The 11,140-nt window shown below is 45.5% G+C and overlaps 3 protein-coding genes and 1 non-coding gene across 4 annotated transcripts; 2 read left to right on the top strand and 2 right to left on the bottom strand.

Annotated features, from left to right (window-relative positions):
- Nucleotides 1–3,528: 3,528 nt before the first annotated feature.
- On the top strand, nt 3,529–3,610 carry TRUGW13939_01073. Its single transcript has one exon. It is a non-coding gene; the product is annotated as a tRNA-Ser (tRNA).
- Nucleotides 3,611–4,521: 911 nt separating this feature from the next.
- Nucleotides 4,522–6,315, bottom strand: TRUGW13939_01074 (uncharacterized protein; the record flags this gene model as incomplete). Its single annotated transcript, XM_035484278.1, has 2 exons — nt 4,522–6,150; nt 6,214–6,315. 2 exons carry the CDS (start codon nt 6,313–6,315, stop codon nt 4,522–4,524), a joined length of 1,731 nt encoding a protein of 576 aa, XP_035340171.1.
- An 846-nt stretch (nt 6,316–7,161) lies between these two features.
- Nucleotides 7,162–8,494, top strand: TRUGW13939_01075 (uncharacterized protein; the record flags this gene model as incomplete). Its single annotated transcript, XM_035484279.1, has 2 exons — nt 7,162–7,312; nt 7,374–8,494. The coding sequence occupies 2 exons, from the start codon at nt 7,162–7,164 to the stop codon at nt 8,492–8,494; spliced, it is 1,272 nt and encodes a 423-aa protein (XP_035340172.1).
- A 268-nt stretch (nt 8,495–8,762) lies between these two features.
- Nucleotides 8,763–10,212, bottom strand: TRUGW13939_01076 (uncharacterized protein; the record flags this gene model as incomplete). The annotated part of the gene is made up of 5 exons (XM_035484280.1): nt 8,763–9,281; nt 9,342–9,834; nt 9,895–9,970; nt 10,025–10,074; nt 10,151–10,212. The coding sequence occupies 5 exons, from the start codon at nt 10,210–10,212 to the stop codon at nt 8,763–8,765; spliced, it is 1,200 nt and encodes a 399-aa protein (XP_035340173.1).
- Nucleotides 10,213–11,140: the final 928 nt, after the last annotated feature.

Raw genomic sequence — 11,140 nt, forward strand, 5'->3', positions numbered from 1 at the left:
CTGTGAGTTCTTTTGTTGGTACAATTAAGTTATGCATAACTCAGTGCCAATAAATTACTTCCTAGAGAGCATGATATGCCCATTCACCATAGCTCTCATTCCCTAGAATTCGCCCTCCTTTGTTTGTTCAGGAGTGTTTCACATAGAATGTAATTAGAATAGAACTTGTATGTAGAAAGTTAATCTATACCTAATACTACAATTGATATGTATCACTAATATAGTTATAATGAACATAATATATCAACGATATTATTTAGATTCGGGTTTAGGCATCAAGGCCGTTAGCATGAAATAAAAAATCGATGTGACTTCAAAAATGATACCGATGCTAACACCCATAAGATTACGGCAACTGCCTGTTCTCGGATTCTGGCCACAGGATGCAGCGTTGGAGCTGAATGAACATGCAAGTAACCCTTCGATCCTCTTCAGCTCATTCCCAATTTGCGTCTCTTCCTCAACTTTCGCGTCTCCATTAATCTTGGTGTTTTTTTTTTTTTTTTTTACAAATTTCTCGTCGATGCTGGCATCATTTTTGCACGTTTTATTATTGCGTCTCACTCGAACAACCTTCATTTTCTTTACTGGACTTGTCGGGGAGACCTTCGAATGGAAGAAAAGAGGCAAGGAGGAAATGGAAAAGAAAAAAAGATAACCAAGACTACTCAACCCCGATAATAAAGTGGCAATCTGACTGTATCGTGCAAGAACATTAGGATTATAGCTTTCAAAATTCGACATGGAGGTGTTTATCGAAACAAATATATAGTTTCTTAGTGAGAGCAAATATTGTCGATAGCGACAAGCCAGAGGTTTCATAAGGTTTAGAATAGGAACGAATACTATTATTGAATTACTACTTAGAAGACCTCAAGCTATCTAGGATGAAATTTCTTTTGTGAGCAAGCGGTGCTTCTTCAGGAGAAGCGCGGTCGGGTGACCTGATTCCACCGAATTATTGTCGACAAAGACTCTATCAAGGCGGGCTCCAGCGAAATCAATAAATCAATAAATCATCGACACCGCTTCACAGAATCAGGCGGTAATGGCCGCGGTGGCGAAGAAATTTCTATAGTAATTTGTTTATATATTTACTCCTTGGATCGCTACCGACGAGAGGTTTTCTATTCTCTACATTATTACATCTTTTATCCAAGTGTTCGTGAGATACACCTTCTGTTATTTTCTCTCTAATGTCTGCCTTCCCAAGTTTTCCTACCTCTTTGAACGTTCCCTAGCTATGCCACCAAGACGCTTCTCCGTCGGCGAAGGTTCCAGACTACAGGGGCCTTCAGAAAGTCAGAAATGAACCGTAGCAGAGCTACGAGTTCTGGAGCGCTTTCAAATGGATTGAACCCGTCGTCAATCTGTCAGGGAATTTCTTTTCGAATCGCGTGTGTTGCCGAAGTGAGATGGTCCAAATATCAGGAAACACACTAAAGTCTTCTCGAATCGCCATTTATACCTGTCATGAATTCTACAAGTACAATACTGGACTCCTGGCTTATCGAACCACTCTTTGTATCTGACAACGATGTTTCGAAAATTCTAAACATCAGAAAGATCAACCGAAAATCCAAACCCGAGGAAAGACAATTTGTTTGCTATTTTCGGTCGCGGGAGTCCACAATAGCAATTTTCCTAGACTCGTTCAAGTCTCTTTTCCCGGACATTCCTTTGGGAACTAATGAGTTTGAGATTTCTGATACTCGTTTTGTGGCTTTTCCCTCTAAAAGCACAAGAGCTGATATCGTCTTACACCACATAACGAACCAGATGGAGAGGGCTTTCATCGACTTTTTCAGGCCAAATACGTTATTGAACATCCAGATTGGGGGACTTTGTCAGATCACAGTATTGATGTCCTTTGTGAGGATATGTCCGTTAAACATCATACGAAGCTCCTCATGAATCTTGACCAAGATACGGAAACACCAGATCATAAGATTTCAAAGTCTGTCAAGGATATGATCGACAACTGGTGGAAGATTATGGTTGCGACACTCTATGGAACAGATACAGTCCTCATCCCACGGAGACATATGTCACGAGTACTGTATCTCAAGCTTTACCGAAACAGTTAAAGGGCATGACTCTAGCTGTAGTTTGTGGCGAGGAACCACCCGCCGAGATAATGAAAGATGGTGCTCCATTTTTCAGTGGCGGGCGTCAAACTTCTAAGTTTGTCAAAGACATTCTAGGGTCAATGTGTCATTTAGAGACCGGCCAACAGCCTTCATCCATGAAGAGTCTATACGATTGGATTGTATTTAACCAGCTATACAACTTATCCAAACCTGGAAGGGAAGGCACACCAAAATCAAAAGTGAGTTTAAAATTTCTTTTTCTTTGTTTAATGTGCTGTTGGTACTATCACTTTATTGCTGTGGCCTTCTTTGACTTCTATTACGCTATATTATCATTACAGTACACAATGAGCTGATTTGCACACGAAGCTAGTGATAGAAATGACAGCGGTGAAGAGAATCTTCGGACTGATGTCGAGGAAAACAATCAGTCTTCTCTTCAGCGGGCTCCAACATCTCGAGGAAGAGGCGTCGAGGCTACGCACCACAGTTTCTTCGATGGTTAATTTCTACGAGGGGACAACATGTCCCAATGACACTTACGTAGTGAAGCATTCCTTTAGCATCTATTGCCGAACGTCAACTTTGATGTCTGATAAGATCTTCAACAAAATCCTTCGGCGGTTATGGATATTGGTAACAAAAACATTAACTGCGTTGAAACCATTCCTCACTATACAGAAAATCTTCACGCTATCCAACTAGTCTTGCCTTTTAAGGAGAAAAGGTAGACCTTCAATATTACACGCCAGCGTTTACTAAACAAACATCGTTGCAACATGGCAGTCATTGATTTATATAGCACAAAATATAACATTTGAAAGTCGCAAAAGTAACATGATTGTTATTTTCAATTTTCCAACATCCTGTATATTTAAACATAATTCAATGCTGAGTCCCATTATATTATACAATACTAACATCTGTCATGGGTTCTTCATGACTTCGCTTCATGATTCCCCCATCCTGTCATACCTGATGGATATTCCTGGCAAAGGCCATGCATGCATGGCATGCGAGAAACTATATTCCAGTTTCTTCCTTCAACACCTATCTCACCATGACTTGACCGCCCCATCCATAGATTGGCCTCCCCTTCCTCGTGGAATCTTGCAAAACTCGTCACAAGAGATTGTGCCAATGACAGATCTAAAATAAAGAACGCCACAACACTTATTAGTAAGGGGTTTTTCTTAGTCTTATGTAGCTTGATAGTCAATCGGCGATCTAGATTGTTGACCCTCTTCTACGCTGACCGCCTGCCTATTCTGGAACCGATATTCTGCAGGCATAAACCCTCATTAGGGAGGCGATCTAAACGCTCGTCGGGAAAGATGGGATGACAAAAATCGGATGACAAGAACAATATGGGACGATTCCGATGCACAACCCACCACCTCGCAACCACCATATCGCAACGATCGAACGTTTCCACAAGGACAACATGGCGGAGTGGTCTAACGCGATAGACTTGAAATCTATTCTCCTCGGAGGCGCAGGTTCAAATCCTGCTGTTGTCGTTTTTTTGCAAATCGGAGTCGTCGATCGAGATGCAAGGTTGGTGGTTTGGATGGAAAAACTGGCATGGTTCTGAGCGTAAATTTATGTGGAAACTACTACGTAATAAGAAGAAATCAACAATTATATAGTTCCACAGGCTTCCGGAGCAAACCAGTGGAAGGCATTCTCATCCCGGAATGAAGGGAAGCGATTATAGTTGCAACACCAAGAGGGGGTCGGGTCCCTTGGCGGGGACCCGGGATTCAGGCAATATACTCATATGTTTAATTTTTCGGTGGAGAACAAGTATATAGTGCAATGGATATCTGCCGCTTAGAGTGTTGCTCAGAATGTTGTGAATTTGATCCTCGGAAGTCATGGCCAGCAAGCCAACCAAAAATCTTGAGTGATTGCAACGCTATAGAATCGCCCGGACAAGACCTCTCAATATTCGCCGTCGTTATATCCTCTTATTATTGTTGTTAGAGCTATTGACTTGTTATCCGTAGTACCAAAAAGCTTACGTAGTTTATAAATGAACGAGTCATATTTCTGGTCCAAAGAGGGTACGTTTATGGGCAACTTGGTTGTATATTCTGTTTGCAACATTATATTTATTTAGTTTATCTGGATTCTGGTCATGGCAGTGCTGTAGCGGCAATGCAGGGAGACAATGCCGTTGGCTGAATATATCGAGAAAGTGTACCCAGTCTCAACGAGCTCGGTCAGCAGGATCAGATGAAGATTGAGACTGGGGTAGGTTTTGGTGAGATGGCAGTAGAAATATGGAGGAAAGGATTTGGTAACCCACTTGAGAGTACGGGCATCTAGATCTTTCAAATATCAAAAACACTACTCATCTCACTCGAGAAGCTGCCAAATCGTATTTCAAACAAGCGGGTCATTTAAAGGAGTGACACGGTTGTATGGGTCATGATCCTGCTATTTCCTGCGGTGTGAAGTCATATACAATCACCTGACAGTCATCGCTGCCAGTGGCTATTATCGAGTCGGTCAGGCCAAGACAAGTTACTGGTCCAGTATGGCCGTCCAGGGTTCTCACACAATCACCCGTGACCGCATCCCATACCTTGGTCAAAAAGTCTCCCGCTCCAGAGACAACACGTAGGTGATCCATTGCAATAGCCCACACACCTTCAGTATGTCCGAAATCAACCCTCACACAAGCGCCAGATGCTGTATTCCAAAGACGAAGCGTATTGTCAAGACTCCCGCTTATAACATATAGAGGCGGCAAGGGCCGCTCAGGGTGACCAGAGAACCCCTCGCCATAACTTGATCTGATTGACTCCATATCTTTTTGAGTAAAGTTGCTGGCCAAGGCATCCGGCTCTGGCAAATGGTCATACTCTATCTCTGGTGGTGAGAACAAGGCTTGCTGGACTTGTCCGCAGTGTCCTTCAAAAACTCTAATGCACTGCCGTGTATCAAGATCCCAAAGACGCATGGTAAAATCATCCGAGGCAGAGATAAGAGTATGCGAGGTTGTATCAAACTGGACAGAATTAACGCCGTCTTTATGACCACAGAGCGTAAAAGATTCTTTATCTTCGAAATTCCATATCTTTATAGTCCGATCCATTGAGCCCGATGCCAGGATATTGCCAACAAGATCAAGTCCAACAAGAGCATTATTGTGATTGGAGATGGTAAGAACGCATTGGCCGGTTTGCCAGTTCCAAATTTTGATAGTTTGATCCAGGCTGCCACTGATAATCTTGTTATCACCAAATTGCAGTGCTCGAATCCCAGCGGCATGGCCAAGAAAGGCCCGAATAAGAGTTCCAGAGTTCAGGTTCCATAGTTTAATTGACGCATCGTAAGACCCTGTGACTAGTAAATTGCCTCGAATCTGAAGACACATAACACTGTCGCTATGGCCTTTAAATATCGTCGTTTTGTACCGTCCATGTCTCCAATTCAGGCCAACCATAAGCCTCTCCTTGTAAACCTCCTTCCATGGCCGGGCGTATGAGGTATTAGCTTGGTGAGATATCGTACGCCGTCTCTTCGTAGGAGGGTTTGCGGAAGCGTCATCATGGCCACAGGACACGTTTACTTCCGTCTTCAACTCGTCTACTCCCCCGAGAGATGCGCCCCAATCTTCGAGATTGGAGTTGCTTGAATTTGAATTCTCAGTGGACCATTTCAAGGGCCGTTGCTGTTTCTTCTGTAACATAGGAAGACTCCATCCGCATCTCGTGCATTTCTTGTTGATATGTTGCTGACACATCCGATGCCATAGGACGTCGTCATCAGCTAATTTTTTCCAAAGCTTACTGACCTGGGCGGCTTTACACAAAGTTGTGGCGTCGAGATACTGAAGAATACGATATGATATCTCCGTCGGTAAGACGGTGAAGAAATCTATCCGGATAAGCGCCTTGATAGATGTCGAAATGTGTGATAATTGTGAAAAACAACATTTTGCTAATATGCCATCAATAATAAGGTTGCGCTCCTTTTCCGAAGCATTCGAGAAAAAGATCCAAGTAGAGTCTATCGCTTGTTGGCTACTTGGGGGAAGGCCTTTGAGTTCCTTTTTAAGGACTTAGCCAATATTACAAATCGGAGTCCAAATTCTGGACAGGATAAAACTCACACGCCGTGTTTCTTCTATTGACGCTTCATCTGCTAGCCTCTGGCGCGGTAGATCTGGTCGGTGTCGATTGCAAAATGATCGATTCGAGCCCTGCGACGCCATGGGGTTTGCTATCTTTTACTCAAACTACTAAGACGATGGGGGTTTGGAAATACAAGAGGGTACATTCGATAGATACAGTGGTACTCAGTGAAATAGAATGTGAGATGCTATCGGGATGTCGAGAGATGGTGCGCCCACTGGTTGCGGACCGCAAATCACGCGATCGATGTATAAAACCTTAAAACTATACCTGCCTTGTTTCGTAATTCTCAATGTAAGAGGAAATTAATTTCAACACAATTAATCAGTAATCCTGTCAAGTGGGTTCAAAATTTCAACTAATACCTTTGCTTTTGGATTTTGGGGCTGGCTTGATGAACTAGGTACCTCGCAACATCAACCATCGATAGTTCTAGGGCGAATTAAGAAAGGCAATGAAAATAAACTTATTTCTATTACACTTGAAATAATTGAATTATAAATATTCTAAACAGTTACTTTGGACGCGACTAATTTTGAGGTCACATGATTTCATGACGAGTCGACCGCGATGGGATTGAATGATGGCTGACTTCTTCGACACCAGCAAGCCTTTTTGTCCAACAGCGGCATCCACATGGGGCTTCTTCACAACAATATATTTGGTTGGCACTTTCTTCATTGATTGCATGTTTTATCCCTCGTTCTTGCAAGATTGATCGATTTGCAACGCGCCCCTCCCCGAAACAGCATCGAATGTTTACTCAAATAAAAGATGCCTGATTCCACCAACACAGAAAGACAGCATTTTATATAGGAGAAGGCATAGCGACGCAAACAGGCAAGGACCTGAGCTGGAATATCGACATTTGCCAATGCTTATTATAATAACAGATCCCTGCCGCTTTGCCGGTTCTGGAGGACACGATGTCGTTTCATTCTTCAAGCCCGCAGCGAGTCGCAATCCAACTTGCCAACCGGCAAGACGACAATGAATGTGGCTCAGATAAAGCTGGATATTACAATACGCCGCTGCATGTTATCGCTCTGTTTATTATACTGGTCCTGAGCACAGTGGGTTCGTGTTGACATGCCGGTTCTTTTCTGTCTGTAGCTCACTGATAACTACCTCAAATTAGCATGCTCTTTTCCGATATTGGCACGCCGGTTTCCTCGATTACCTATTCCGCGTCGCTTCCTGTTTATCTCCAGACACTTTGGCACCGGTGTCCTCATAGCTACAGCATTTGTCCACCTGCTCCCGACCGCGTTCAACTCTCTCACGAACCCATGTCTCCCCGAATTCTGGAATAAAGGCTACCCGGCAATGGCCGGGTTTATTGCAATGCTTGCCGTCTTTCTCGTCGTGGTGGTCGAAATGTTTTTTGCCATGAAGGGCGCAAAGCATATACATGGGAAAGAATACGATGAGCTTATTGGCGAAATAGGTCTCGAGGAGATGAGGAATAGACATCCCGAGGCGGTCGACGACGAGTATCTGCAGCTAGACAGCCGGGTTGATCAGAATACAAGCTCTCACCACCAGGAGAGCCATCAGAATAATACTACCACTCTCGAAAGCACGGATATGCTTCCTTCTACGAACCCTGGATATGATGGTCACGACAAGGACGATGATGATCTCGACCTGGAAGATCTGGATCCATATTCCGACGAAACCCATAACCTCGATCCCGAATCCCCTCCTCGAAATACAGGCCACCGACGCCGAGTCAGCGAGAGCATCCCACTGCAAAATCCTCAGAAGCAATTACTCCAATGTCTCCTTCTCGAAGCAGGTATCCTCTTCCACAGTATTTTTATTGGCATGGCACTTAGCGTGGCAACGGGGACATCATTCGTCGTGCTCCTTGTAGCCATATCCTTTCACCAAACCTTTGAAGGCTTCGCCCTGGGCTCACGCATCGCGTCTCTAATCCCGGGCCTTTTCCCGCCCAACTCGCTCAAGCCGTGGCTAATGGCTTGCGCATACGGAACGACGACGCCAATTGGACAGGCACTTGGTCTGTTTTTGCACAATTTATACGACCCGGCAAGCACCATGGGCCTTTTGATGGTGGGATTCACGAATGCTATCAGCAGTGGTCTGCTTCTTTTTGCTGGCCTGGTAGAGCTCCTGGCTGAGGACTTTTTGAGTGATTCGAGCTATGACACACTCAGAGGCAAGCGCAGGGTAGAGGCTTGCATTTCGGTACTCGGTGGCGCCTTGCTCATGTCCATGGTTGGCGCATTTGCATAGTCTTTCATAACGACGTACTTGGGAATGACGCGTGTGTTTTTTTTATATATACGAAAATAGAACGATACCAAATAATGTGTACCATGGTTGTTCAATATTGACTACTACGAATTGCCGGGAGAAACAGTAAAAACTGGTTTAATATAAACGGCTGCAAGCACTGTCAAAATATTAATATACTGTTATCGATTCTAAGCCGTTATTATGTGTTTTTGGAAGCGCCCCCTTAACCGTTTGCTTTGGAAACAACCAGTATCCTTAAAGTCCATTACTGGAGCGATTCCAGCACCAAAGCGCTGGCACCACCGCCTCCATTGCAGATACCAACACATCCAAGCTTGCCGTTCTTAGCCTTCAAAACTCCTAAAAGAGTGGCTATGATACGAGCACCGCTGGCTCCCAGAGGGTGACCAATAGCAACCGCACCTCCGTGAATGTTCACCTTGTCCTCGGGCAGTCCAAGCAGTTTGAGGTTGGCGAGCGCGACAACGCTGAAAGCCTCGTTGATCTCAAAGGCGTCAATGGCGTCCTGCGAAACACCGGCTTTCTGCAGAGCCTTGGGGATCGCGAGGGCCGGGGTGGTAGTGAATTTGCTAGGCTGTTGGGCAGCGTCGGCGAAGCCCAGGATTTTGGCGATGGGCTTCAGGTTGAGTTCCTTCAGCTTAGCTTCAGACACGAGCACGACGGCGGCGGCTCCGTCGTTGAGGGGCGACGAGTTTGGTGCGGTCACGGTGCCGGTGCCGGGGATGAAGGCAGGCTTGATTGCTTTGAGCTTATCTGGGTTGAGCTGTTTAGGGTGTTGTTAGTTATGTAGGTTTCTGAAATGCTCTGACGGTGGTTGACGTACGTTTTTTGGTTCCTCGTCCTGTGAGACGGTGACACCTGGCTTGCCCCTGAATCCAGGGAGCTCAACTGGGACGATCTCGCCGTCCAAAAGACCAGCATTCTGCGCAGCCTGAGCCTTCTGGTAGGAGCGAATGGCGTATTCGTCCTGGTCTTGGCGAGTAAACTCGTACTCCTGGGCGCATTCCTCGGCCTGCAGGCCCATGAGTTCCTGCTTGCCGTAGGCATCCATCAGGCCATCCTTCATGATGCCGTCGACCATGTTCTGGTGGCCGTACTTGGCGCCAGTGCGCATGTTGGTGATGTAGTGAGGGGTGTTGGACATGGATTCCATGCCGCCGGCGACGATAATGTCTGCAGCGCCGGTCTGGATGGCCTGGGTGCCGAGCATGATGGCCTTGAGACCAGAGGCGCAGACTTTGTTTACGGTCGTGCAGACGACGGTGTCGTTAAGACCAGCACCGAGAGCAGCCTGTCTGGCTGGGTTTTGTCCAACACTATAAAAGCGACAGCTATCAGTCTCGGGGGTTATTCTAGACGAATTTTGACAGGCTTACCCAGCCGACAAGACATTTCCGAAAATCACTTCCTCGACATCGGCGGCCGTGATGTTTTCTGCCCTGTTCAATGCGCCTGTTTTCGTAAATCAGCAAATGTTTGTGGCTGCGTGGGATAAAAATCGCCGACCCTTGATAGCGTGAGAACCGAGCTGGGCAGCAGTCTGGGAAGACAGAGCTCTGTTGATAATGACACAGATTAGTTTCTGACTTAGGATTGAGGAAGTAAGACATAGCAAGACATAGCAAAACATACCCCAAGAACGAGCCCACCGGGGTGCGGGCAGAGGAAACAATGTAGACCGGAGGCAAAGACATTGTGTCTGTGTATATACCGATGCGGGGTGGATGGAATGAGAGAAGCAATAGCTCACGGGCACCGTCTAGTTATGTCGCAGGAAGGATTGATGTCCAGGTAAGAGTATAAACGAGAGCAGAAGGCCTGATATCCAGAAATTCTCGACCATGAATAATTGGGGGGTCAGGGCGCCCGAGGCGGTCTGGTCTGGTCAATCAAGCCATCGGGGGCTAGTGGGGGGGAGGGGTGCATCAATGGTATACCGTACTAACAATGCTTAGAGTTAGCCCACTCGCCAGGCACCTGGATTTACTGTCTAGTCTTGTCTGTCCCAGGGGAATTCCATGCTGACTTCGACCAAGGGTCGCGTGTGATTACTCAAAAGTTCACATAATCAGCTTAATCCAAGCTATGGATCTTTCGGTCTGCCATTATTGTGGCGGGGGGAATTCCTCGATAGGGGGCGACTATTTTTGTTCAATCTTTTTATGGGGCCGCTCGTGCCTTGCTGTATACATATATGTATTCAGGACATTGTTCCTCGATTGATTTGAGTAGTAATAGCGATAATGAATCACTGAGGTGGTCAATTGATAGTTGAATGTAGGTTGGAATCTGTAAAAATCCAGTGTGATTATTTTTATATATCCCTATTTAACGATATACTGCCGAGTTAATCATGTCGTAGATGGAATGTCTGTCAGACAACATCCCAGAAACCAAGAACAGAAATCCAGTAAACAATATTCAATATAGAAACCCCCAAAAACATGTAAAACGACATAATAATAAAGTCTTATCGCACTTTTGTCAAGTCCAGAATTATTTTTGCTGGGCGGGGACAAAGAGCTACTGACCGCCTGCCGCATTAGGTATAGCGCCATATCCAGCAAGCAGATTCAACGCAAAATCTGGGAGCGACGAATATCTGCGCTGGACAGCAAACTG

The sequence above is a fragment of the Talaromyces rugulosus genome, chromosome I (genome assembly GCF_013368755.1).
Source record: "Talaromyces rugulosus chromosome I, complete sequence".
Taxonomy (NCBI): domain Eukaryota; kingdom Fungi; phylum Ascomycota; class Eurotiomycetes; order Eurotiales; family Trichocomaceae; genus Talaromyces; species Talaromyces rugulosus.